We start from the raw sequence: 27,453 nt of genomic DNA on the forward strand, positions 1-27,453 counted from the left end.
GGGTTGGAATTACAGAGGCGAACACAAACGCCATTTTAAAACCGAGTCCTGGCAAAAATACCCAACCGGGGAATAAATATTAAATAAATAATCTGGCGGTATCTTTACATTGTACCAAAAACAGTGGTGCGTTTAAAATGAATGGGAAAATCCCATAAGAAATATTCCGGTGGAATATTTCGCGTGGTAACCACTGCCACCAGCCAGAAACTCGAGGGGGGACTGTACAGTGCCCCCGCGAAAAACAGACCCAGGGGCAATCTAATTACCCCTACCAGTACTTCCACAATATGATGGTTTGTACTGGTTCTGTTCACAATTTAAGACTAGTAAAGTCAATGGTGATTTTACATGCCCTGGGAGACAGTAGTCAGTCCCAGGGTATGGAGTCTATCTTTGGGGGGTCACTATGACACCCCTGTGTTACTGCACTGAGGGTGCTGTGTAACACACTTACCAAAAACACATGAAGCCCTATGGAATAAAAGACCCCATAGCCCATAAAACACATTACAAAGTCAAAGGACATTCTCAAATCATGCCTAAGAGTGGGGGAAAAAGAGTCTCACTTAGCAGGAGAAAAAAATAAACCCCAAAAATCCAGCAAAGCTGCTGGGGGAGTCACTAGGTTTGGGAAATTAGCCTATACAGAGAATTCTCCCTAACATGGACTGGTCACCAATGCAAGGATTTCCTAGCCTGTGTGACATGCTCTGCTCTATTGGATGATGTTGGCTTTGGAACATACATTATGACCAAAAGGACTTAAGTAATTGAACAATAAACCACTTTTGTATATTTATTCTTCACCAAATGGATGTATTAAACACTGGCGCAGACTATTTACCTACCTATTTCTCACATACACAGATATACCAACGCAAAACTAAGCAAACACCAGTGGGAACAAATCTCATGCAGGAGGTGTATACACTGAAAGACGTGACTCTTTTTGTATTGAAAGGAAATCTCCCAAATACAAGACACAGAAGAACATGGGAACGCCAGTGTCCGAAGATGCTTAACCTAAAGAACAGAGGTTTGAACAACAAATTATCGCCCGATCTCTTTAATTGATGCGGACTGTAAGATCTTTTCATCTTTCCTGCTATCTCACTTGGAAGAGTGGGCACACAGGTGTCACCTGCTGGATAAATTCCAGACAGGCTTTAGAAGGGGTCATTCGACCAACATTAATGGGCTTGCCCTGAAGTGCGTGCAAGAGGCAGCACGGTTGACATCAGGGGGTTGCACGTATATGGCCTTGATCAACCTTACGGCTGCTTTTGATCGAGTTGATTGAGGCAGATTATGGTAAAAACTAGCCAGTTGGGGCCTGCCCTTGGGGCTATTGAGGTTAATCAGTGGGGTTTATGAGAATTGTGGGGTCCGGGTACGCTTGAATCAAGATGGTGATCTGTCGAGAATTAGATCATTTCAGGGGGTGAGACAGGGTTGCACATTGGCTCCCTGGCTATGCAACCAATATTTTTCCGATGTGGCCATTGCACTAATTAAAGAAGGACTTAAGATCGGCAGGGATAAAATAATTTGGCTCACATATGCCGATGACCTATTGATCTTCGATAACACCAAGGTGGGGTTGCAACGGTCTCTTAATAGGTTTGAAGCATATGCTAAAAGCAATGGGTTAACAATTAATACTTCAAGAAAGTGAGGGTAAAAACATCTGGGTACATCGGCAAGTTGAGCGAGATCCACCTGAAATTGGCTAGGATGGTGCGATACTTGGGGTTTAATTTTTCTGCATATCCAGGCTACAGGTATTATTTGATTCAATCACACATAAGGCGAAATTGCTCGAAGCAAAGGTGGTCAGGATCGACGGAAAGTTCGGTAGGTTTCCTTGAAACCTGCTTTGATCTTTTATGAGAGTAAAATAGTGCCCAAATTAATCTATGGCCTGGAATTGCTACCCAAGAAAGTGAATGTGATCTTGAACCGTATAGAGGGCCGCATTTGGAGAAGATAGTTGGGTGTGCCGAATGCGATCCCTATTTCTGCAATCAGGTTCGAGTTGGCTATTGTCTCAATGTGAGCACGGGTTCAGTGGGCCAAAATATCTTTGTATCTTTGTACTCCAAAATTAAAACTGGAGTGCCAAATACACTGTACCACCTAATGTGAGAAAATCTGGATTTCTCGTTCACATTGATCTCTTTAAGAGATAGGTCGGAGGCGATCCTGGAGGAGATCGTAATGTCTATAGAAAGCTTGATGTCCAACCCTATGTCTGAAAAACGTGTCCAATTCGATCTTGATTGGTATCAAACGGTTGGAAAATTTCACTCCTACCAATCCTTATCTCACCTGAATCATGAACACAGAGCCAGAGGCTCACCCACCAGAGTCATTTTACAATTTCCAGATAGACTGTATAGAGGCATCATATTGAGGGCAAGATGGAATATCTTGCCCACTAGAGAAATTCTGGTTACAAGAATGTTGATTCCGACAGATCAAGGTAGATGTAGGTTCTGCTTGTGCAATGAGGAGTCTCTAAAGCATCTGGGTATGGATTGTGTCCCATTGCACCCGCTTAGGGTTAAATATCTGGAGCCCCTCAATGTTAATTCCATCACATATGACGAAGAGCTGACATGGAAACTATGTCTGAGTATTCAAACTGTCCACGAGAGCTTAGCCTCATCTGGGTTTATTAAAAGTCTAACTCTAACATTGAGCAAAAGATTTTTCTTCTTGTGTTCAACATCATGTGCCTGGAAATAAGGTGTTGGCTTGATGGCTCTAGTTATAAGATTTGAATACTGTTTTCTGACCAAGTGTAAAGTATGTTTATATGGATTACTGTATTGATTATTTTGTTCTCTTTTTTTTTTTTTGGTACTCCTTTTTCATTGTGGACTGTATTAATGGAACAGATGATTTGGTATTTTGTATTTTATTCTGTGAATTTTCTAAGAATTTTATTTGTTTTTGATCTTTTGTAAAGGTTTGAAAAAACCGAACACAAAAAAATTAAAAAATTAAAAAAACAACAATGTGGGTTTAATGTCTCACTATGGTGAAGTTTGAAGCCTAGCCCATCAGGCAACATACCATGCGCACACTGGCAATGTACCCCTACATTTCATGTTGGTGCTGGGAATTATCCTCCTTTGCCAAGACACAGAATTCACAAAGCATTTGCCCATACCCAACTAAAATGATAATTATCCAAAGCAGAGTACACTGCCTTTTGAAAAGTATTACGTTTTAGGAGCGCTGCAGTTCATCAATATTGGACCTGGACCTTCAAAATAAGCAGGCAGGATTTGAAATTGTTAAAAGGTACAGTGCGCTCAAAATGTTTATTGTCCGGATCGTTCAGGCATGTCGTGTTAAGCACACTGGGATTGATCATAAAAAATGTTCCTATGCATCTTACCTTAGTTTTCCTCACTTTTACACATGCGAAAAAAACGTGTTGGGCGTGGCCATCTTGTGCTAATCTTATCTGTGGATCATTCGCCCCAAGTTCAAGTGCACTTGCGGCAATAACTCACATTACCCACCCATAAAGCTGACATCACTAGACGCACTCAGCCCTTTCCACAACGCCAATGCACGTCTTGATTCAACGTTCTCTGTGCGCAAGTTATTGACGTGCCTCCATGGAAATGGCAGGACGTCTCTTTCCTCAAGAAGTGTAAACAGACCCTTTCTGATCAGACAGCATTCTAGTTTCTTTGTCAATAGTTCCATTGTATTTAGTTTAGATCGCCGGTGGCTCGTTTCTGCTCGGTTCAGCTATCTTCCTAGTATGAAGCCCCTGCGAAACGTTACTTACAGTAGTGGAACTGATTTCACTCTTTACTTGCGTTTTGGTTAAATCTTTGTCGTACAATGTCAACAATACATCCCTACCAGTACGAGCTTGAGTATTCAGAGGAGGAACCAATGGAAAGAGAAGGCTGCAGAAACTATGGGGAATCAGACGATAGTTTTCAATATCAATCACCCGAGCATGAGTTGCAGCCGAGTCGCATGGGAGACGTTTCAACCTGGTGTACCTGCAATTGTTGCAAGCTCATGCCAACCGAGGTGGAAAACTGCTGCTGCCAAGAAAACTCTGGATGCTTGGCCTACATAGCCAAAGAAGACACACCATAGCTTTGCTTTACCGAGCTGCATGACAACTGGGCAGCCTGCCTCACAAGGTCCGTTTTGAGGATTATGATGGTGCTTGTGCACGAACTTTGCGCAACAGTTTGCCCTCACAATCCAAGCAACGAGTAAGTACACTCTATATTATATGTAATTTTCACCACTGAGACCACTAGAATTTAATGTTTTACTAGGCCCGAAAATCCATCTGTCTGTAGAAATGCAGCTCTCCCATCCCCAGCGCCTCGCACAGAAAGCCCACACTCACACCATCTCCTCCCCCTGTCAGCTGCGCGCGAGCCCTGTTCTCACCAAAGTCCAGCCATGCCTCATTACAATTCTGTAGTATTATTCCCGAAAGAATGTGCTGTGCGGAGAGCATGAGACCGTAACAAGCCATATCCCAAGGGTACATTCATCTTCTCTAAACTGCCTGTGCCCTCTCAACCGCCACCCTTCCAGGCCAGGGTCTGACCAGCCCGACCCCCATGCACGGACCATTCCAGAACACCCAGCACAGCCCTAATCCCATACAGCAGTATATTCTCCCAAAAGCAACACGTGTCCACCTATATCACTAGGATCCAAGAAAAGCAGATGGTAGATCAAACCACTAGGGTGCGTTGTCATTATTTCTTTTAGCATATCATTGGGACGCGTGCGGTAAGGGTGCTCGCCTTCATTTTTCTAAGGGCAACTACAACATCGAAATTAGGATCCACTTTGAAGTTGACTGGTAAACTTATCAGGTTCATTCAATTAAAATACGCATGTTTCTCTTTCACAGGTGGTACAGGCTGGTGGCCTATCGTTCGTTTACATGGTGGCTTCATGAGAGGCGCGTATGATACCGCGTTCGACAAGTAATACACGCCTGTGTCGTTCGTGCCATTTGCAAGAAATTCCCCAGTGACAGCGGACAGTACAGGGGATATTCTCATACTGTAGTTCAACCTCAAGTATACAATTTGTACTTTGTTGTTGTTGGTGCCATCAACATCACCCAATTAAATAAAATACAACTGAGTAAATACGAATTTGTTTTTTTTTTTTTTTTTTAAAAAGAGTTTTTCAGTGAGTCAAGAACACGCTCAATCGTCTAGGAGTGTCATGAAAGAATGGTTGGTGCCAGGGGTGGACTGGGAACAAATAGGAGGCACTGGAAATCATTTGCAATGTGGTCCCATATTACACATTTTGAGATTGTTCAACCCTTTCCTACAATATAATGTGAAAATAATTTTTAAAAAAATAGACACAAAGTGCAGAGGCACACCGGGAAATCTCCAGAGTACCGTGTAGGCCAGTCCAGCCCTGGTTGGTGCACCTTTGCGCTCGCCTCATGCCCATCCACCCCCTCATCCAGTATCCATAGCATTTCAACCTATGGCCGTGCGCTCCCAAGGGGGCTATGTGGGTGTCACCGCTAAAGTTGTCAAACACCATGTACACTTCAAAGGGATCTTCCGCACAGTGACCATTGTCCACATGGCCTCCCCAGACCCTGTGTATCCAGACTCCCCGCTTCATGTCCATCCATCCCCCTCTCTCCACCCCTCCACAGTACCAATGGCAGTTTGCACCTAAGACCATGCATAAACAAGTGTGTATCATTATCCTAGATCTGTACTTGCTATACACTTCTAACATGAAACTGGAACTAGCCTTCTTTAGGTCACCAATTGACCACCTTGTGGGGTATCAGGTTTGTGTGTTGTGGACCTACATCTTGTCTGGCGTGCTATATTGCAATTACTGGTAGCTTCCTTCCAGGGGCCATAAATGCGTTTACTCCGCATGTCCATGCCATACAGTTTCTCCAGACTCCCATCTTCAAGACCCTGTCCCTGCAATCAAGCTATGTTTTTGTCCAATGAGCAGTGTTCATTGCCTTTTGTGCGAGCCTCGTCCCTATCCACCCTCCTTTCTCGGTCCGCGTTTGAATATTACCCAGTTGAGTATTTTGATGGTAATGAAGACCCACACAAGCATGTTTGCATTCGTGTTACAAGGCTTGCCCTACATGTTGTACAAGTAGGCCTATGCCTGTGCGCTGGAAAGGCAGCAGGGTGGGTTCATATGGCAGATGGGAACCATTGGGATGGAGGCAGAGAGGGTGACTATGAACACGTCAAACATTCAACTAAACACACACTTCTGCAAGCCTTTATAAACACCTTCAGATTTACCGTGAGAAACTGTGGGAGATCTACAAGGTATATCGTCACCGAGCTACCTGTTCACCGGATACTTGCTCCTCTGCTTGCTGAATCGGCTCACCTGTTTGCCAAAATAAGGGTAAGTCACCTATTTACTTCCCTATGTTAATCGATCGTTACTCTGAACGTTGATGTCGATTTCAACCTAACGTAACCAGGATTTTAATGTTCATGCATCTCAAAGACTAGGCATTAGCGATTATTCCAGGTTTTTTCTTCTCGGTAACTACCACAATTCATCACTGTGCGTTATAGTAGAATGTGCACTATAAATAATTGTATAATAAAGTTCTCACAGAGTTCACTCGACTAGGTTACACAGCTTTTCTTTATTTTAATTAAACTTTTAAGCCAAATCTCTGGTGCAAATTCCTTTGTTCACATTCATCCAGAATAATTTGTGCTAATCGTTCATATTTCTTTATACAGATCTCACACACTTTTCAAGAATGCCATCATGTGCTGTTGTCGTTTGCACTTCTGCAAGCCATGCAAACCTTCCTGGTACTATCCTGCATGTATTCCCAAAACATATTGATTTAATAAGAAGATGGCTTAAAAATTGCGGTTGTACAGAGGACGAGATTGAAATTAGGGCCCAGAATATCTTGGCCGACGTGAGGTCCAATCGATTCCGCAGCCTGCACTTTACCAGGGATATGTACGACCAGTCAAGGTACACAAAAAAAAAAGACTGCGAGTGCTTCCTAAATTGCTTCCAAATAGCATCCGAACTCTATTTCCGCAGGCAGCTGATTAGGGGAGTACTGAAGGTTGAGTTTGTTATGTTTGTTGGTATGTAGGACAATGCTCTGCATTTATAATTATTATCTTCCATCTGTTTATTTGCATAAATGTTCCATTACACCATTTTCCATAGTCACCCGATGATTCAACAGAAGTGTGAAACAATGAATCTTAGTATACTTGATGTTTCCTCGTTTTTAGGAGCCACTAACTAATAAATGTGATCCTTGATGACAACTTCCACAGTACCCTTTAGGAGGGTCACGCTTTGAAACACTTGTGCATAGGCGAGTTATAAATGCCCTATCATATCATAAATTATGTTTGAGAAATATGTTGGTTGACATACCCCTCTTTACTTCGAGCATTTAGTTTCTGGAGTCAACATCAACCTCATACACCTACCAAGTAATTATATGACACTACTCTTTGTATGCGATTGAACTACTTGCATGTGGCATGCTTTGAATGCAAACATACCTAAAAGTATTATGTTCAGTACTGGCTATTTGTACAAGGAAGCAGGTATGGGAGTGTCTACCATCGTCTGAATCTAATTTTTACAGTTCAGTATGTACCTTCTTCTGCATTGCATTTTTTCTGTTTCTTTTAGGTTTTTTATCCATATTAAAACAAGCACTGTATTGGATGCTGGAACTTTGACTACTATCACTTCCTCCTTTGGAACAGGTCCACAGCTTGAGGTATTTCTATTCACAGTTCACTCTCAAGAATCAGAGTACATCCTACATTGGATATACTTTGAGACAGAAATGTATGTAACCATGCCATGTTTTGGTTGCAATGTTGCACCCCCCCCCTCCACATTCCCCCCAATGCAGAACAGTTACCAAGGACACATTACAGAACAGAATACTTTGCAGGGTAACACTGTAATCAATATGTTTTGCAGGGTGACCTCAAATCAAGTCCATCTGTGAACTAGGATGGATATCAGGTGAAATACGAACTGAATGTTATGACCAAGTCAAGTAAACTCGTCTCGAGGTTTTATCCATACTAATGTTCTATTTGTGTTGTGACTGCAACCCTAAAAGTTTATGCTTCGCAATCTATGTAAAATACTTAGCTTCGTGGTGCTCTGTCGAATGCAAACTTTTAATGTGCACTTTGGCTGACATTGACATTTTTTTAATATTACTCTACTCAAGGAAAGTACTCCAGATGTGGACTTAGAAGAGCCGCATGGAACAGAGGTAAACAAATTAAGTAGAATTGGGCATCGCATTGCATCATGGATACATTTTAGTTATGTTGCTATCTTTTCCAGTCCGTCTAGTTGTTTTCGATTTGTACTTATGTTTGTTTGCTTTGAAATCAAATTTGCTGTATTAAAATTATATAAACTTTTTTTGTAGCTTGATATCACAGTCTTCAAAGAGAAGGCCACTGTTTTGAAGCAAATCAAGAAACCAAGGGAAAAGAACATACTAGTGTTTTAGTCATTGTAGCTTTTTAGTTGCAACATTGTATGTTCTGTATGTGTGCAATATATTTAGCATCATCTTCTATTTATTCTTTTAGAAGCCCAGATGAGGAGTATAAAGATGATCGCATGAAACCAAAGATGTCGCCTGCCAAACAGATTTCACAATGGAGCTACTAATATCTGAGGCGCAGTGTGGCACAGTCCACAAGCAGATTAGAGACGCATACGTCCAGTTGGCTGGAAAATGAATGGAATGTTACATGCGACCCTTACAAAGTCAGCCTGGACCATTGCTACTTTGTGCCAGTTCGAACACATGAAAATGTAGAAAGTGATGATGCACTGCAACTGCTTGCAGAGCCCTTCACACAATCTACACCCTAAAAATGTTCTGCCCAAAAAACATTCAATGTTACCGGTTTCTCCAATTCATGCTGAATTATCACAGCATTAACTGACAGAGGTTGAAGCTTACAACACAATTGACTGATGAACTTGCTCAAGATCTCGGCTTCAGTTTGCCAAGTCTTGGCGATTTGTCCACCACCGTCGACTCACAAAACACAGTATTGCAGGACGATTGGCTATTAAAGGAGCAAAAGTAAATTGTGTTTGATAGCTGCCTGATCGAGATTGTACAAATGCTGAAATGTGAACATACAATAGGGTGAAAGATATGCAGAGAGCCATTGATGAATGTGTCTTGCGCATTACAAGGCACCAACCTGAAAATCCATGCAACCTGTGTCCACCTCCATAATACATTTTCATTTTCTGCTCAATCGATGCTCGGCAAAGTGCCAGCTGGGAATCTACTTTGTTCAGCAGCTTTACTGTTCAGCGGATCAACTTTCAGCAAGATTTCAAGTTGTCAGTTTGTGGGTCTCGAGTTCCTTGCTAAAACTCCCGTCCTGCTTGCCGATCCAACTGCTGAGAGAGGAGCTGGGGCTGGTTTCCTTGTATGCCATCAACCAATGGAAAATTCTAGCCTTTTTTCACAAATGCCTCCTAGGCACACCAGAAGGTGGTTTCAAAGTGCTAAATAAAGCCCTACAGAATACTATGGAACCACCACTGGAAATTTGGAAAAATGATTGTTTAAAGATTATGTATGATTTGAACTCATCAGAAGAGAACTTGATGAGGGAACGGCCAAAGTCAAACAAAAGTTATTTGATCAAGACTGGATTAACACTAGGTAAAAGGTGAAAGAACTGAGTCTTGTCGGCCACAGGGGATTGGAACATAGATCTAGAGGGAAACCTCTACGATACTTGGAAAGAATTCTGTGTTAACAGCTGAGATCACAATTCCTGCACTTCCGCATGAACTTGATGCCCACTTTAGAACTTATAGAAGCAAGAAAAGAAAAAAAAAATCTTAGAAATTATGAATGCAGACTTTGTAAAGGCTAAAGAGATGCTGTACCACTGGACGTTAACATGTCCAGGACTATCACAGCAAAGGAGAAGGTGGTTGGGGAAATTCTTCTCGCAATTTGCCACGCTGACAGCAGAGGACTGGCGGTCAGCTATGACCCAAGGCGAACGCATTTCATTAACTCTTGCTCTATTATCATTTCCGAAAGAAGCGTTTTTAATAATAGGAAAAAAATAACGTTGTCAATCTATCACGTTATATGTTTATTTGAGCTGCATAGCAGATCTTACATGCAATCCATTAATTGGGGTAGATAAGAATCCCCCTGGAAGATGGGGTTTCAAGAGATTTTGTAAGATTAATTTTAACGCACTTGTGTTTGTTTTTTATTATCTGACTATTGTAATGTTGTTTTTGATAAATAACAAGGTTTAATATGTAAAACCAAATGCTAATGACCCCCCCAAAAAAACTCAATACTACAAACACCAAAGGGCATTCTCATTCCCCGCTATTAGTCATGCTTGGAATGTCGAACAGATGTCAACGGACAGTACCTGGCAAACGTTTCTGGCTAGCTGGTGACGGACAGTGCGACAGTCCAGGATTTTCCGCAAAGTACTGCACTTAACACTTTCAAGAGATGGAACGTAAAAGAATTGTGAGTTCTGTCGTGGTGCAGGTGTCTGAATGTTCATTGTCTGTGGCCATGGAGAAACATGGTTTCATCAAATCCATTCAGCTTCTGCAATGCAGGGGAACGGCAATAGACCCAATAGCCACTGACAGTTACGTTTCAATAGCGAAGGCCATGCCAGAGCAGTTTCCACACATTCGGCATCAATTTGATGTATGACACGTTGCAAAATCAATCAAGAAAACCAACATTTCCACGAATGTGCACATGGACCGTTGTAGAGGGAGAAGGAATGGAAGAAAAAGTGGTTGGTGCCATGTTCACCTCCACACAAAGCAATCGAAAAGATGGTGTACGATAAAACACTTTTGAGAGCCCTGAAGGGACTCTCAGAATTCCGTCACACTGGAGATTTGAAGGTGTTCCATAATATGTGCCTAAAGTACAGGCCCAAAAGGTTGCACTTCGGCATAGACGGTATGGAGGCCAGAACAAGTCTAGCTGTATTTGCCCATAGCAACAACGTAGGGAGGAAACAAGCGAAAGCTTCAGGGACATTCGGGATGCTTTGTTACCTCAAGGGCTTTACAAAACGAGGAAAACAATGGTTGGCCAAGCCAATATACGAGGAAATGTACTTTGAATTTGTCAAAGATCTGACATTGACTGTGTTGGCCATGGATACTCATGGACTGGATGCTGATTTTGTTCCCAGGACACATACAATGCCACAAAATATTGCAAAAGAGCCTTGTCCTCCAAAATCCAAACTTGTTGAAATTTTGACTTCTAGATTCAAATAATTTATAGCGCCTTGAAACACTTTAGTATGAAAACCATTTCATAACATTTGAACTCAAAAAGAACTGTAATTGAATATTACACCCCAAGGTCAAACTCCCCTATAATAAATGTGCTATCCCGCATCAGAGTTATTGGTTTATACTGTGCCTAGTATCTGAGTGTCACTAGATCATACAAATATATTGTCCAGTTCATTCCAGTATGTGATTTCATGGAGAATTAACAAAACAAAATATCACAAAAGTTTTCTCAATACAGAGCGAATGTTGGTGCCTTTGGAAAGGCCTAGACAGAACCAGTGCTCTAGACATAGTGAGCATCTGGGTGAAGGTGAGATCATTGGAAGCACACAGCTCCTGGATAGCAGGCAAGACAGTCCAAGACATTTGATGTTGGCTGTGTTCTCCTGTGCTACCCAGGTATTCTCACCCATCTGAAAACTGATCTGACACCAAGGGCACACCCTGCTCCAATAGTGGGAACCAATTCTTTATTGTCTCATTCCCCTTCCTGACTTGACACTGACTTCCCAAGAAAAACCCCTTTTTCATTCAGCGGCACGATCGTGCACTTTCACCAGCTACTGCAATTTTAAGAACAAGATGACACACTGCTCAGGGATGTACTATGTCACCTGTCTCGCATGATGGTTACAGAGAGGGCTGACCCAGGTGCGCAAGGGAGTATGGATGGACAAGCATGAATTACAGTTAGCACGGCACAATCAAAAGGTATCCCATTTTGCGCTCTTCCCCCTACAACGAACAACCCCCCTAGTGAAAGAGGGCAAACAATAGCTAGCAAGGATAACACTGTTTAAATGTACAGAATACAAAAAAATATCACAAACGTTCTCTGAATACAGAATGAATGTTGGTGCCTTTCAGAAGGCCACAGCGCCAGTAATGACATCACACACAAAGTCTGAACACGCACCGCTGATTGGTAAGACAGTGTACATAACAATATTACAGAGGGGATGGAAGGCTACAATTGGTTTTTTGCTCATCCATCTATAGATTACAGCGTTTGTAAGCTTGGATCCTCTCTCCATGTAGCAAAGGCTTCTGTCTAACTCTCACACGTTACATTGTGAAAGGTACAATAATATGCTAGAGCCACAACATCAACAGGGAATACGCTTGGTGGCATGAAACAGTTCTGGAGGAGGGCGAGGTTGGGGTTATGTGGAATTTCCTTTGAGGGCTGATATACACACGTGCATTGCAGCACCACACGATTCTTGAATGTTGACACATTAACATGGTCTTTACATGGATGTTTCAAGCTGTCCTTCCTGTTCTGAAACACTGTACAGCATCATTGCCTTTTCATTTTTTTCCCTTTATTCTTTTCCGAAATTGAAAGTGAAACGTCTCTACCTTTGAACAGGACAAACTTTGGCCTTGAATGCTAGGCAGCAATTGAATTGCTTGAAGGACAGAAGTTGTGGGAATAGAAGAAAGATAACATTTAAAATATTAAGAGTGGCCATACCGCAAGTTAGTGTGAAATTGTGTGATACATCGTACAGAGCTGTTGCTCATCGACAGAAACTGACCATGGAATTTACAGAAATTATGTAAGTTCAAGATTTACATAAAATTATTATTAGGAGTAAAAACGGATAGGGTGCTGAATGCATAATAACTAAACAAACACACACCACCCATATGCACGGTAGTGATATCTAAACCGCTTTGTCCCACGGAACATACTGAGAAACTGGAGTTTTTTTTTTTTACAGCAGGTTTACAGCGTCGACAGACCAATTTTGCTTATGTAGCAAAAAATGGCACATTACACAAATTGCCAGTTACTTCTGAATGGTTTCTTTTTAAAAGGCTTATGGCGGTCATTCATCAGCATATCATTTGGTGGTATCAAGATGATACTGCATTTGAGTACCAGTACCTATCACTTAACTCCCATTACCATGGGTTATATTGGTCTCCTGCTTGAATAATGATTTTACAGAGACTCAGTGACTAGAGTGTTCACAGGAAGAAACTCTCAACCACTATCCAAGATGAAGGACCAATGTGTGATTTGTCTACTCATAAAAAGCTTTCATTGATCTTATTACTTGCAAGGGCGCATTTTTATTAGCTGCGACTGCCTTGATGCGCTTTGCTGTAATCTGAGCCAGGCCATTTGGATACTACGAAGTACACCATCAGTAGTCAAAGATGAACTAGCTGTTCTTGTAAACCCCTTGTTTGATTTAATGATTGTATATCTTAGAGGCACCAGAGAGCTACTGGGGAGCATCTTGCTTAAATCTCTAGGGCAATTGCACCCTAGCTACCGGTCTCACAGAACTGGATCTCATGTGTGAAAGTCAGCAAGTGCTAGTCACCTTCGCATGAGACGTGCCTATGTAAAGAGACGCACAATGGCCAAGTAAACTAGCCATGCCTTTAGTGTAGAAATCATTAACAACGCCTGGCACTGAAATGCACCTCAACCGAATTACCTGTTTAACGGACATTAGCTCTTCAGCCTTCGATACACCAAGAGGGAGAACAGCAGATTGGGAGCAAGTCTCCAAATCGCCTGCAGCAGGAACATCCTGTGTCCCGTCTCTGCAACGAGACACTGGTCCTTTCAGCATGTCTGTAGATTCCTGTTAAATAAAATATTGCCACATTTAAAAAGCTATAGGTGTAGGCATATCCAAGTTGAACCAAAAAAAAACAATGCATTAATGAAACATTGGATCGCAGTCAGACTGCATATTTTATCTACAAAATGAGCAGCAACCTGTCACCTGCGAATCGGTCTGTGAAGGATAGCAGAAAAAATTAAAAGCATTTACTTAATTCATTTCAAGTGTATTTATTATCATAATGTATTCTCTCTCTCTCCATAACACTTGCCCTAGATTGACGCCAGCCTCTCTAGCTTCTTAAAAAAGGTTCACATGGCGTCTCAGAAATGTACACAGTAAGTCTGCACAACATGGTGGGTGCCTACAAGGTGACACTTACATATTTAACTGTTTCAATGCAGCTTGATAAATGTTTGGCTTGGGATATGTTCCGATACATAAAATGGATGTTGCAGCAATCTCAATGCGATAAAGGTTTGTGACCAGAGACGAGATTCTTTAGTGTCCCATTGTTTCCAGAACTTAAAATAATGGCACACTATAGAGTCCCTAATTAATGTGAATCCGGTCCTACTTGGAGACTTTGTAATCAAATTATTGTGAAATAAAATAATACTATAATTGCTCACTGTACAAACTTCTCGGATCTTTCTATCAATGGTAAAGAGAATGGAACAGTTATTTTAGGCATGATAGCAGCAAACTAATCTATTTAGCCAAATATATTCTCGAAGCAACTGTTCTGGAAGTTGGCATATTATAGTTACTCACTGTAGTGACTAGAGTACTCAGTCCATAGCTCCCTTTCATCCATCCGTGTGGGACGTCCCCCCATATGGGGACAGTACCGGAACATTTGACAGCGAAAAATTGAGCTTCCCCTTTAAATTTAATATTTGTATTTTTTTTAACTTTTTTTATTTGGCTTGACGACATACAAAATAATAGAGATGCTCATAACACAACAACAGTATACACCATTACATAGATGAACAAGTTACTTTCTTACCTGGTAACGTTCTTTCGATGGGATGGTCCGACGACGTATTCCATATCTATGACAGGTAATCACCACAGCTGTGCTGCTTCGGAAACTTTTTTCGGCGTCTGCGTCGATGACGTTGATGCGCCGTCGTCGAGGACCTCCTCCGACGTCCGACGTCATCCAATGTGATAAGTAGGACGCACGACGCCCGTAGCCTCAGTTGTTGTTTTTTTCCCCCCAGAACGTGTGACATCAGTCAACTGCCAGTCAGACACAAAGCCTTGCTGAACGTAAGCTGCAATCGCAAAAGAAAACCGCAGTGGGAAAGGCAGGGAGGGAGCGATATGGAATACGTCGTCGGACCATCCCATCGAAAGAACGTCACCAGGTAAGAAGTTAACTTGTTCTTCGAGGGGATTGGGTCCTCCAACATATTCCATATCTATGACAGACTCCCAAAGCAGCACCAGAGCAAGGAGGAGGGAAAGAATTTAGAATCGAAATTTAGAATTGCCAATCAAATAGCAGAGCAAAGGACCGCCTTGCCAAAGGCCAGATCCTGTCCCCGGATGGAATCGAGGAAATAGTGACGTACAAATGTATGTACAGAAGCCCAGGTGGCTGCATCACAGATTTTGCGAATAGAAACACCCCTCTGCAGGGCAGCAGATGCAGCCATACCCCTGGTAGAATGGGCCCGCAAGCCAGCCGGCGGGTCCTTACCCGCCAAGCGGTAACACTCCGAGTTGGCCAAAATAATCCAGCGAGACAAAGTCTGTTTCGTCACAGCCTGTCCCAAACGCTTTCCAGCGTAACCAATAAAAAGTTGATCGTCCACTCTGACCCAGGACATGCGTGAAACATAAAAGCTTAAAGCTCTCCTAGGATCAAGCCTATGGAGCCTCTCCTCTTCCTTACCAGGATGCGGAGGAGGATAGAATGCCGGAAGAACAACCTTCTGGGCCAAATGAAATTCCGAAACCACCTTCGGAAGAAAAGAAGGACGAACTCTAAGGACAACCCTGTCCTTATGAAATACAGTGAAGGGGGGCTTAACTGAAAGTGCCTGTAACTCACTCACTCTGCGAGCGGTAGTAACCGCAACCAGAAACACAGTTTTCAGAGTTAACAGTCTCAAAGGGCAAGAATGCAAAGGCTCAAACGGAGCACCCATAAGAAACTTAAGAACAAGGTTTAAATCCCAACCGGGCACCGGGAAAGGTGACGGAGGGAAAACATTAGTGAGCCCTTTCAGAAACTGAAATTAAAGGGATTTTAAAGTAGGAACACTCTTCAGACGAGCGCTTAAAGATGGACAGCGCCGCCAGGTAACCTTTAATGGTACCCACTTGCAAGCCCCTGTGGGCCAAAGAAAGTAAAAAGGACAGAACCATGGGGGTGTCACATGCAAAAGGATCCACATTCTGAACTCTGCACCAGTCGCAGAACTTACGCCAACGGCAACGGTACAGAGACTTTGTTGCTGGCCTTCGGGCCGAGAGCAACACCTCCATCACGTCTTCAGGGAGGTCCCAATCCTTATACCTCAACCTTTCAGAAGCCAAGCATGAAGGTTGAGGGATCTGACCTCGGGATGGAGAACCTGACCCCCCTCCCGTGAGAGCAGATTTTCTCGGTAGGGAAGACGACGTGGAGGGCAGATGGACAAGTCGAGAAGGTCCGGGTACCACGTCCTCCAAGCCCATGCCGGAGCAATGAGGATCATCCGGGAACCGAACTTCCGTAACCTCTGCAGCACTTGCGGGATGACGGGGACTGGAGGAAACGCGTACAGCAGCGGGAATGACCACGCCACCACGAACGCGTCTCCTAAGGCTCCTTTTGGAGGAAATTCCCGCAAGCAGAACCTCTCGCACTTCCGGTTGACACTGGAGGCGAAGAGATCCACTTGAGGGGTCCCCCAAAGGGCGAAGATCTCCAGGAGAATCTCCTGAGCCAACTCCCACTCGTGAGAGATCGTGCTCTGCCTGCTCAGAGCGTCCGCCGTCACGTTTTCGTCTCCGGCCAGATGAACTGCCGAGATCAAAACTTCCTGCTGGATGGCCCAGAACTCGAGCTGCATCACCTCCCTGCATAGAGGAAGTGACCCTGCCCCCCCCTTTTTGTTGAGGTAGTGCATGACCACTGTGTTGTCCGTCAGGATCAGGACATTCTTTCCTCGCACAGTCGGCAGAAAAGCCTTCAGGGCTAGCCTGACGGCCCTCAGCTCCAACAGACTGATATGGAGTCTGGACTCCGACGGAGACCAACGACCGCTGACTGTCAACCCGTTGGCATGAGCTCCCCATCCCGTGAAGGATGCATCTGTCACGATCGTCACCTCCGGCCAGGGAAGCCAAAATGGAGCCCCCTTCATCAAGTTGCCTTCGACGGCCCACCACAGAAGGTCCCAGGCGACCGAGGGCGGCACCTGAACCGGGTCCGACATCCTGCCGGAGGACTGCGACCATTGCATCTTGAGTGCCCACTGCAAAGATCTCATCCGCAGGCGAGCCCCTGGCACCAGAAGAATGCAGGATGCCATGAGGCCGAGCAACCTCAAGAACTGGAACGCTGGGAGCGTCTGGGCATGCTGAAACTTGTGCACCATCGGCTGAATGTGAAGAGCCCTCACCTGGGGAGGAAAACACTGCCCCAGGGAAGTGTCGAGCACTGCTCCGATGTACTGGAGCCGCTGTGTTGGCGTCAAATGGGACTTCTTTAAATTGAGGGAGAAGCCCAGCCTGTGAAGGGAGCGGCAGGTGACGGACAGATGATCCAGGACTTGCTCGGGAGAGCTCCCCCTGATCAACCAATCGTCCAGGTAGGGGTAGACGTGAATCCCCCCTTGCCTGAGATGCGCTGCCACCACCACCACCACCACCACCACCACCATGAGCTTGGTGAAAACCCTCAGGGCGGAGGTCAATCCGAATGGCAGGGCCCGAAACTGAAAGTGCGAGTCGCCAACCGCAAACCTCAGGTACTTCATGTGCTTGGGATGGATCGGCACATGGAAGTAAGCATCCTTGAGGTCGAGAGACACCAACCAGTCCTGAAGCTGAAGGGCCTGGAGGACTTGAGAGAGAGTAACCATCTTGAACTTGTCCTTCCTGAGGAGTTTGTTCAAACCGCGCAAGTCCATGGTGGGTCTCAATCCCCCGTCTTTCTTCGAAATCAAAAAATAAGGGGAATACCATCCCTTGTTCCTCTCTGCTACAGGCACCAGTTCTATGGCGCCTTTCTCCAGCAGGGCCTGAATTTCCTGCGCAAGGAGCGGATCTGGACTCTACAAAGAGAGGTTCCCGGTGGATTGTCGCGAGGCCTGTGCCGAAAGGGAAGACAGTAGCCGTGGGTTATGATCTCCAGAACCCACACATCTGAAGTAATGGCACGCCACTCTACAAGATGCTGCACCAGCCTTCCCCCAACCGGCGAACCATGGGACATGGCCTCATGACTGAGTGGTAGCGGCGTTACCTGAGGGCAAAGAGGCAACCGCCCGAGCGGCCTTGGCACCACGGGTACCCTGTCGTCCACCTCTGGTGCCCCTGCGTTGGCCTCTTTGACTGCCAGCTCCTTTCGCTTTACTGAAGGACTAGTAATAGCGAAAGGAACCACCCCTCCATTGCTGTCCCCTAGGACGAAAAGGCAGAGGTTGGCGAACTGCAGCGCCCAACGACTTTGCTGCAGCTTTTGAGGTCTGCAACCTCTCAAGGCTCTCGTCAGCCTTGCTGCCAAAAAGGTGTTCACCGTCAAAGGGCATGTTGAGGAGCTGGGACTGCACATCAGGAGCAAACCCCGACTTCCGCAACCACGCAAACCTGCGTATCACGGTGCTCACCGCCATGGACCTGCTGACGCATTCAGCCATGTCCACACCCGACTGAACGGACTCACACATGGCATCCTTACCATCCTGGACCATAGCAAGGAAACCATCCCATTCGTCCCCTTCGGGAATATGTTCAGCCGCTAACGCAACACAGTTTCACAGAGTGTGTGTGAAACGAGACAAGGCACAAATGGAGTTGGCCGCCTGAAGCGCCATACCACCAGAAGAAAACACTTTCTTCGCCCAGCCATCAAAACGTTTGTCGTCCCCATCAGGAGGGATGGTAGGGTACGACGCCTGCTTTGCCGGGGCCGTGGCCGCCTGCACCACCAAACTCTCCGGAGTGGGGTGCCTGGTCAAGTAGCAGGGGTCGCTACTGGCTGGACGGTATTTTCGCGACAAGGACCTGCCCACCGCCGGGAGACTCTCCGGAGCAGTCCAAGCCGCCGCCACCCTTCTCTGTAGAGCCATATGAAACGGCAGTACCAGGTCAGTTGGGGGACCAACATCAAGGATGTCTGTGAGATCATCCTTCACAAACTCCCTTGGGGAAGCAGACCATCCCAAGTACCTGGAAACCCTAGCCATAAGGCGCCGGTACGAGGAATCGGAATGAGAGCCAGGCTCAGGCCTACAAAACTCCACCTCCGGAGAGGTGTACAGTCCACTGGCATCATGCAGTGACTGCCTCAAATCGTCAAACTGACTATGGCCCGAGACAATTTCATCTGGAACTTGACTAGGTACCAGAATCCTCATCCGCCTCCGAAATATATTCCAGGTGGCGAAAAGAAGGCACCCGAGAGCGCTTGCTCTTAACCAGAGCCTTCCTAGGGGTTTCCCCCGTGCCACGGGGTACCTCCGACACCCCCGCCTCGAAAGGCGTTGAGGGCGTCGAGTGAATCGGCGCCGGCATCGAGAGAACAGGCATCGGCGCCGAGAGGATTGGCGTCGACGTCGAGTAAATCGGCGTCGACGTCAGATGCAGCGCTGCCAGCATCGACGGCGTCGACACCGTCCTCAGAGCCGGAGCTCCGAGCGTGTCCTTCGACGACCTGAGCGTCGACGGCTTCGACGACTTCCTCGGAGCCGGAGCCTCGAGAAAGCCTGTCGACGCCCTCGACGCCTCAGACGTCGATGTCTTCCTCGAAGACATCACAGGTGCACACGGTCTCGAACGCGTCGAGGACCGGGACCTGGAACGGGTACGTCGAGAACGAGTCCCCTTGTCCGAACGGGACCTCTCCCGTGACTCGTGCCGACCACTCTTGCGAGCGGTGTCTCTCGACCTCTCACGACCGACCCCACTCGGGGGCGCGGAGGGCTTAGTACCCTGCGACTCGAGAATCGCCAGCATTTTCTTCCTGAAGGAAGCCCATTCCTCCGGCGTCGCAAGGCTGGTGGGGTAAGCGACGTGCCGGGCAAAGTCCTCAGAAGAGGACCTGGAAGACGACCGCTGTCGGTGCTTCCGAAAATGCCTCGAAGAGGACGAGTAGTGGCGAGACCGACTCCTAGAAGGAGACCCACGAGACTTCCGATGATGACGCGGAGAGTCTCCTCTCGAATCATCCGTCGACAGCCCCGCAGACTTCGACTTCCGGGGCTTGGACACCCGACCTACCGACAACAACTTCTTACGTTCACGTAAGGCTTTGGACGTGAGCGACTGGCAGTCGATACAGTCATCCGTGTCATGGGCCTCCCCGAGGCACCATAGGCAGGCGTCGTGAGTGTCTGTCACTGACATCTTGGACCCACACTCTCTGCACTTCTTGAAGCCCGGACGCGGGGTCGAAGACGAAGTAGAAGACATCTTCACACGAGGGAGATTCTCACAAAAACGAACAGGTTCGAAGAACCGAGAAGAACAGAACTCCAAAGAGTCGAGGCGTTAACCGAGATTCACGAAGCAACACGTTCGCGGAAAAAACGGAACTGAGACTACGGGCGTCGTGCGTCCTACTTATCACATCGGATGACGTCGGAGGAGGTCCTCGACGACGGCGCATCGATGTCATCGATGCAGGATGCAGACGCCGAAAAAAGTTTCCGAAGCAGCACAGCTGTGGTGATTACCTGTCATAGATATGGAATACGTCGGAGGACCCAATCCCCTACAAACATGCTTCAAAATAAGGTGCTGGCTTCCGGGCGCGTCAAAAGGGCCAGGGAGCTGAGTGAAGGCATGGGTGTAAAGCTTAAGAACCATTATTCATGGTATGACAAACGCATGGGGGAGAGGTCAGAGATGGAGGATTAATTGTCCGAGTTCGAGATTGCCGCGGACATGTAATTGCGAAATCTACGCCAAATGTTTCTTGGCCTTGAGTGTGGATGTTGCAGTGTTCCCAAGGCCTCCTCTGTGTCATGTGCCCACGTGACCGTCCTGAGCCACTGAGTGTACGTGGGTGCCCTAGGCCGGAGCCAGTTGGTCTGGATGCAGCGTACTGCCAGTAACATACAAAGTGCAGCCAGTTTTCTGGAGTCACGGCCCAGTTTAGGGAAATCATGGAAGAGGCATCACATTGGGGACGGGTCAATGGTGCAATCTAGTACAGTAGACAATGTGGTGCATATTTCGGACCAATACTGTGAGTGTCGCGGGCAGCTCCAGATCATATGGATGTAGGGGGCTTGATCTGCACCGCATCTAGGGCAGCTGGAAGAAAGTTCACTAAACATGTGGTGTAGTCTACCCGGAGTGTGGTGATACCTGTGTAACACTTTAAATTGTATTAGTTTGAACCGGGAGTTATAGGATACTTTGTGGGTGCGAGCACACATCTGGGACCAGCGCTCATCAATGATCTCTAATTCAAGGTCCTCCTCCCACCTACATCTCAATTTACCAAAGGAGGGAGTAGCCCTAATCTGCAGTAGGGTATAGAGCCTTTATACCTTGCCTCTAAAGCAGTCAAAGTTGCACAACTCTTCGATTATGGGCTTGTCTGGTGGTATTGTGGGAAAGTTGGGGTATCTGGCCTTGAGCTTTTTTCCGGAGGGAAGAGTATTGTAACCATGCAGAAGGTTTCTGCTTGAGGGGGGCTGGGAGGTCTGTCCATTCAAGGAAATTGCCCGGTTTATAAATATCCCGGAGTACCAGGAAGCCTGAATCAGCCCAGCGGGACACTACGGATTGTGAGATATAGGGGACATCGGGGAAGAAATTCCAGAGGGGGAGGTCCCTGTGGAAGGGGTAGGGTGTTGCAACCAGCTTCCAGATTTTAGTTAGAGTCAAGGATGTACTGGCAACGGGATCAGCCGAGTCTGGATCAGCTGGGTCCGGGTTTAAGAATAAGGGACCCAATTTCACGATCACTGACCGTTCGCTTCTCCAACCAGACGTGTGGAGGGGGGTCTGCGGTGTTAAACCAGTAGGAGGCAAATTGTGCTTGAGCCACTAACCAATATCTAGTGAAGTCAGGGCTGCCGAACCCACCCAGTTCCTTGGGGGTGGTCAGCTTGAGTCGGATTGCACCGGAATGCCATAGGAAGGTGTTAGTTATACGCTGCAGCGGACAGAAGAAATCATCGCCTGGCCACAGGGGAAGATTCGTAAAACGGTAAAGGAGTTGGGGTAGTACCACCATTTTGAGTACGCCTAGCCGACCCGCTAAGGAGATAGGGAGTCTATTCCAACTCTGTTTTAGTGTCCAAGTGTGTGAGGTAATTACAATAGTTGTCTTCATGTAGCCTCGCCGCATGCCACGAGACCACCACCCACAGGTAAGTAATGTTGGATTGGGACCATGTGAATCCACCCAGGTCAGAAAGGGGCAGTGTGGAGTCTGAGTGGGAATAGGACAGATTTAGAGCAGTTTACTCTTAGACCCGATACGTGTCTGAATCGGACCACATCTTCTAGGATAGGGGCAACGTTGGCTTCTGGGGAGCGAATGTAAAGGATGGCATCATCAGCATACAGACAAACAATGTCGGCTTGGCCGGCAGTGCGTAGGCCCCTATGGGAGTGTGTTTGGCGCAGCATGTCGGCAAAGGGTTCCATGGCTATAGCAAATATCAGCGGTGAAAAGGGACAGCCCTGCTGTGTTCCCCTAGCTATCTGGAATGGGGAGGAGCACCTATCTTCCGTGCGAACCCTGGCCGATGGACCAGTGTAGAGCAACTTAACCCAGGCGCGGAAGTTATTTGTATTTATTAAGTTTATATAGCGCTTTACATTATAACAAGAATACAAAGAATAATAAAATAGAAGTATAATTACAAACATGAGACAAACCAATGAAACAGTATGTAGCACAATTTACCTAGGTCAGTGTACAGATGAAGGGATGGGGGAGTAAGGGAAAAGAAGAGGGAGTCAAGACAGGGACTATAGATGAAGTTTCAAGGGGTAAGATGGAATGGAGAGGGTAGGGGAGGTGGGCTTGGAGGGGAGGTGGGAGAAGGGAAGGTAAGGAAGGAGGTCAGGGCGGGGAGTGGAGAAGAAGAGATTTAAAGTAGGGGCGGAAGAGGGAGTAGGTGGGGATGGAGCGGATAGAAAGAGAAAGTTCCATTGGAGGGGGGCCAGGAGCTGAAAGGAACGGAAACGCGAAGAGGCGCATGGGGACGAGGGAACAGCGAGTAGGAAGAGATAAGCCGATCGGAGGGAACGGAAGGGAGTGTAGAATGAGAGGAGAGAAGAAAGATAGGGGGGTGAGGTCATGGAGAGATTTAAAAACGAGATAGGAATTGGAATTTAAGTTGGGAGTGGAAGGGAAGCCAGCCAAGGAATGAAAGCGAGGAGGAGATGGATTTGTGAGGAGCAAGAAGACAAAGGGTACGGATAGCAGAATGGTAGAGGGATTTGAGGGGAACAAGATGAGAGGCAGGGAGTCCAAAGAGAGAGTAGAGCAATGGAAAAGACGAGAGAAGATGAGGGAAGAGATTAAGAGTTTAGTGGCATGGAAGGTGAGAGAGGGACGGATTTTACGAATACTGAAGAGATGGTAGCGACAGGCACGAGAGGTAAGAGAAATATGGTGGGAAAAGGAGAGGGAAGAGTCGGAGTGGAGACCTAAGTTGCGAGCATGAGCAGAGAAGGGGAGATTAGAAAGGGGGAAGTGGATAAAAGGAGGGGGGGGGGGAAGTGTGTTAGAAGGAAAGAATAGGACTTCAGTCTTATCAGTATTGAGGGAGAGAAAGTGGGAAGACATCCAGTTTTTGATAGCAGTAAGGCAGGAAGATAGATTGAGATGGAGGTCAGGAGAGAAAGACGAGAAGGAGAGGAAAAGCTGGGTGTCGTCTGCATAGAAATGGTGAGAAATACCAAATGGAGATAATGGGGCAAGAAGGGAGGTGTAAAGTGAGAACAGGAAAGGGCAGAGTACAGAGCCTTGGGGAGCACCGCAGTCAAGGGGACAGTGGAGGAGGTACGACCGACCCAGGAAACAGCAAACGAACGGTTAGAGAGCTAGGAGGAGAGCCAATTGAGGACAGAGACTTTGAAGCCAAAGGAAGAAAGAGTATTGAGGAGTAAGGGGTGATCAACAGTATCAAAGGCAGCAGAAGGGACAAGGAGGATGAGGACAGAGGATTGCTTAGCATAGCGAGGGGTAAGGAGAGAACATATGTGAGAGTGGTCTCAGTGGAGTGTTTAGGGCGGAATTCAGATTGAGAGGGCGGGGAGAGAATGATTGGATACAAAAGCTGAAGTTGAGAGTCGACTAGGCGTTCAAGAAGCTTAGAGATGAATGGAAGAAGCGAGATTGGACAGAAGTTGGCTGCGAGAAGGGGCTTAGCAGAATGTTTTTTAAGGATAGGGATGAGAGTAGCGTGTTTGAAGGCAGAAGGGAAGGTAGCAGAGGAGAGACAGATGTTAAAGAAGGAGGTTATGTAGGGAATGAGAAGAGGGTAGATCTTAGGAATAAGGAGGGTGGGGAGGGGGATCAGAGGGGGCAGCAGTAGAATGAGTTTTGGACAGGAGAAGGGAAACACAGGACGGATTGACAGGCGAGAAGTCAGACATGCAAGCGGAAGAGGGGGAGGAGGGGAATAGGAAGGGGAGAGGAGAATGTTTTGGCCTAAGGAGAGAATTTTGGAAGAGAAGAAGTCAGCAAAATAAACAAGAAGAGAGAGAGGAGTAGTAGTTGAGGGGTCAGGAGCAGGCGAGCAGAGGAGACGAGAAGGGGTTTGAAAAATACGAGGGAGAGAGGCTTGTGAATGGAGAAGGTTAGAGTAGTAGGAATGTTTAGCTGAGCTGAGACAGGAGTCAGAAAGAGTGGTATGAGAAATAGGAGGTTTGATTAGCCAGAGAGCAGGATTTGAGCCAGTGTCTTTCAGGCGACGGAGGAGACGACGCATGGACAGAAGGTGAGGGGAAAGCCAAGGTTGTGAAGGTTTACGAGAAAGGCGGGAGGAGGAAAGTGGGTAGTGTTGATTGAGACTAGAGGAGATAGAGGACAGAGGATAGGGTGTCATTGGCCGAGAGAGAAGTCAGAGAGAGGGGGAAGGAAAGAAGAGCAGGTATTAAAAAAAGAGAGAAGGGCTAAAGTTACGGAGATCCCGTCGAGATTAGGAAATGGGGGTAGAAGAGGGAGTGGATTAAGGGAAAGGAGGAGTGAGGAAGAAGGAGAGTAAAGCATGATCAGAAAGATAGTTGGGAAGGGAAGAAACAGGTGAGGAGGAGTAGGATGAGAAAGATAAGGTCAAGAGTGGAGCCAGATGAGTGAGTAGGAGGAGTAGGGAGGAGGTAGGCGTCCAGAATGGAGAGGGGAGGGGAAGGTTGAGAGGAAGTGCAAAGGTGAAAGTTGAAATTACTGAGTACTGCGAGGGGAGAGGGGAGGGAGAGATGAGAAAGAGGAGGTGGTCTAGGTCATCATAAAAGAAAGAGAGGGGCCAGGAGGTCTGTATATAATTAGAAAGGAAATAGAAATAGGGGAAGTAAAGGATTTGAACAGGTATTCAAAGGAAGGGAAGGTAGGAAGAGACAGAGTGAAGGAAAGATATTTATGATGGTAGAGGAGACCAATTCCGCGTCCACGACCAGAAGGGCGAGAGACATGAGAGAAGAAGAAGGGGGGGGGGGTGGTAGTGAGAGGGGCAGGTACAGTAGAATTGATAAGGGGGGTCCAAGTTTCAGTTACACAGAAGAATTTAAGGTTAAGTCAGAAAAACATGTCAAGAGCAGCTGCAGTCTTGTTGCAGAGGGATCTGGCATTCCAGAGGGCAATGTTGATAAGACTGGAGGGTTCGACAATAGGGGAGTAGATGAGGTTAGGACGATGAGAGACAGTTGGAGGGAGATGGGGTAAATAGGGGAGGGGGTTAAACATAGGGGTGGTCATGAGGATGAGAGGAAGAGATAGGAGAAGGGGAGGGAGGGAAGAAAACCAGGAGCAAGGTGGTTGAGGAGAGTCTGGCAGCGCGCATGACAAAGGGGGAGGAAGGGAGTGATGTGCAAAGGAGAATGGTGAGTTGGCAGAGAGGCTAAGGAGGGGAGGGAATGTGGGGAGAGGGAGCTCAAGGGGGAAGGGAAAGGGGGAAGGGGAAGAAGGGAAAGGGGAGAAAGCACTAGGGGTTTTAGGAGAAAAGAACACAGGAAGCTGCTGTGTACAATAATAATAATTTAATATTTATATAGAGCTACATACCCTCAGGTATCTGAGTGCTGCTTATTATTACCTATGGTGTGTGGTGCTCATTTATCGACCTCGGAAGGATGAAAGGCTGAGTTTGGCCCTGCCGGGATTCAAACCTGCGTGAGCAGACTCTGCACAGATGTCAAAGCGAACGCTCTACTCGCTGTGCTATCGGACCAGCGTATAGATGAGTAGTGGGTGTAGACGGGGAGGGGCAAGTAGGGTTAGGGACAGAAGGAAGCAAGGATGCAGGAGGGGGCCCAGGGAGAAGTCAGAGGGCAAGGAAGCCAAGGGAGAAAGGGGCGGGTGGCCGGATGGGATAGGGCGGAGTAAATTAGCTGGCGAGCCCTGAGGCAGTTCAGGCCGGCATATGAGAGGTCAAGGGTGGTAGGATGGAGGGACTGAGCAAGTGAGGATGCAGGACGCTGTATGTAAGAGGGAAGGGGAGACAACAGAGGTCCGAGTGCTGCAGGGAAGGAGGAAGATGCAGTAACAGAGAAGGGCAGTGGACTGAGGGATAGCGCTAAGGCAAACACAAGCACTAGACTGGTAAGTCACACAATGACAATGAGGTAGATTGCAGGGTAGATTGCAGGGGCGGGCGGACAGATGACCCACAGTGGAGAGGGGGCAGGCAGCAGGAGATGAGCAGACTAAAGAAGGAAGGGTCGGCATAGAGCAGCGCTGCAGTCAGGGCTGATAGAGGAACACTGGTCAAAGTCCCACGTAGTAAGAAGTAGGTCGCAGGAGAAAGGTAGATCCAAGGAGAGGGCTAACAGAGATTGAAGCTTCACAGATCAGTGCAGGGAAGAGAAGCAGACTGTAGAGTAGAGGGGGCAGTCCAATATGGAGAGGGTCTGCTAGGACTAGTTCAGCAGACAAGCAGGAGGAACAGAGCAAAGTCGGGACGAGGCACTTTACTGATGATCAGAGTACAGTGGGCCGGTGATGGCAAGAGGAGGGGCCTGCCGATGACAAGCTGTCCAAGAGCAGGAAAGAAAGCACCTTGTTCTGAAAGTGGTAAGACAATTGTGAACCGCAGAAACTTCTGATGCGGCTTGTAGAAGATCTATGCAG

At 46.7% G+C, this 27,453-nt stretch overlaps 1 protein-coding gene across 3 annotated transcripts in view; it reads right to left on the reverse strand.

The window, feature by feature from the left end:
- Positions 1-27,453, reverse strand: part of KIF20B (kinesin family member 20B) — a 2,369,321-nt gene that overhangs the window by 327,246 nt on the left and 2,014,622 nt on the right. For all 3 annotated transcript variants that reach the window (XM_069611316.1, XM_069611317.1, XM_069611318.1), the window contains exon 28: positions 13,842-13,991. In XM_069611316.1, coding sequence (XP_069467417.1) covers positions 13,842-13,991 — 150 coding nt within the window. The remainder of the gene's footprint in view (positions 1-13,841; positions 13,992-27,453) is intronic.

This window comes from Ambystoma mexicanum, chromosome 8 (genome assembly GCF_040938575.1).
Source record: "Ambystoma mexicanum isolate Mex_15411 chromosome 8, UKY_AmexF1_1, whole genome shotgun sequence".
In the NCBI taxonomy this organism is placed as follows: domain Eukaryota; kingdom Metazoa; phylum Chordata; class Amphibia; order Caudata; family Ambystomatidae; genus Ambystoma; species Ambystoma mexicanum.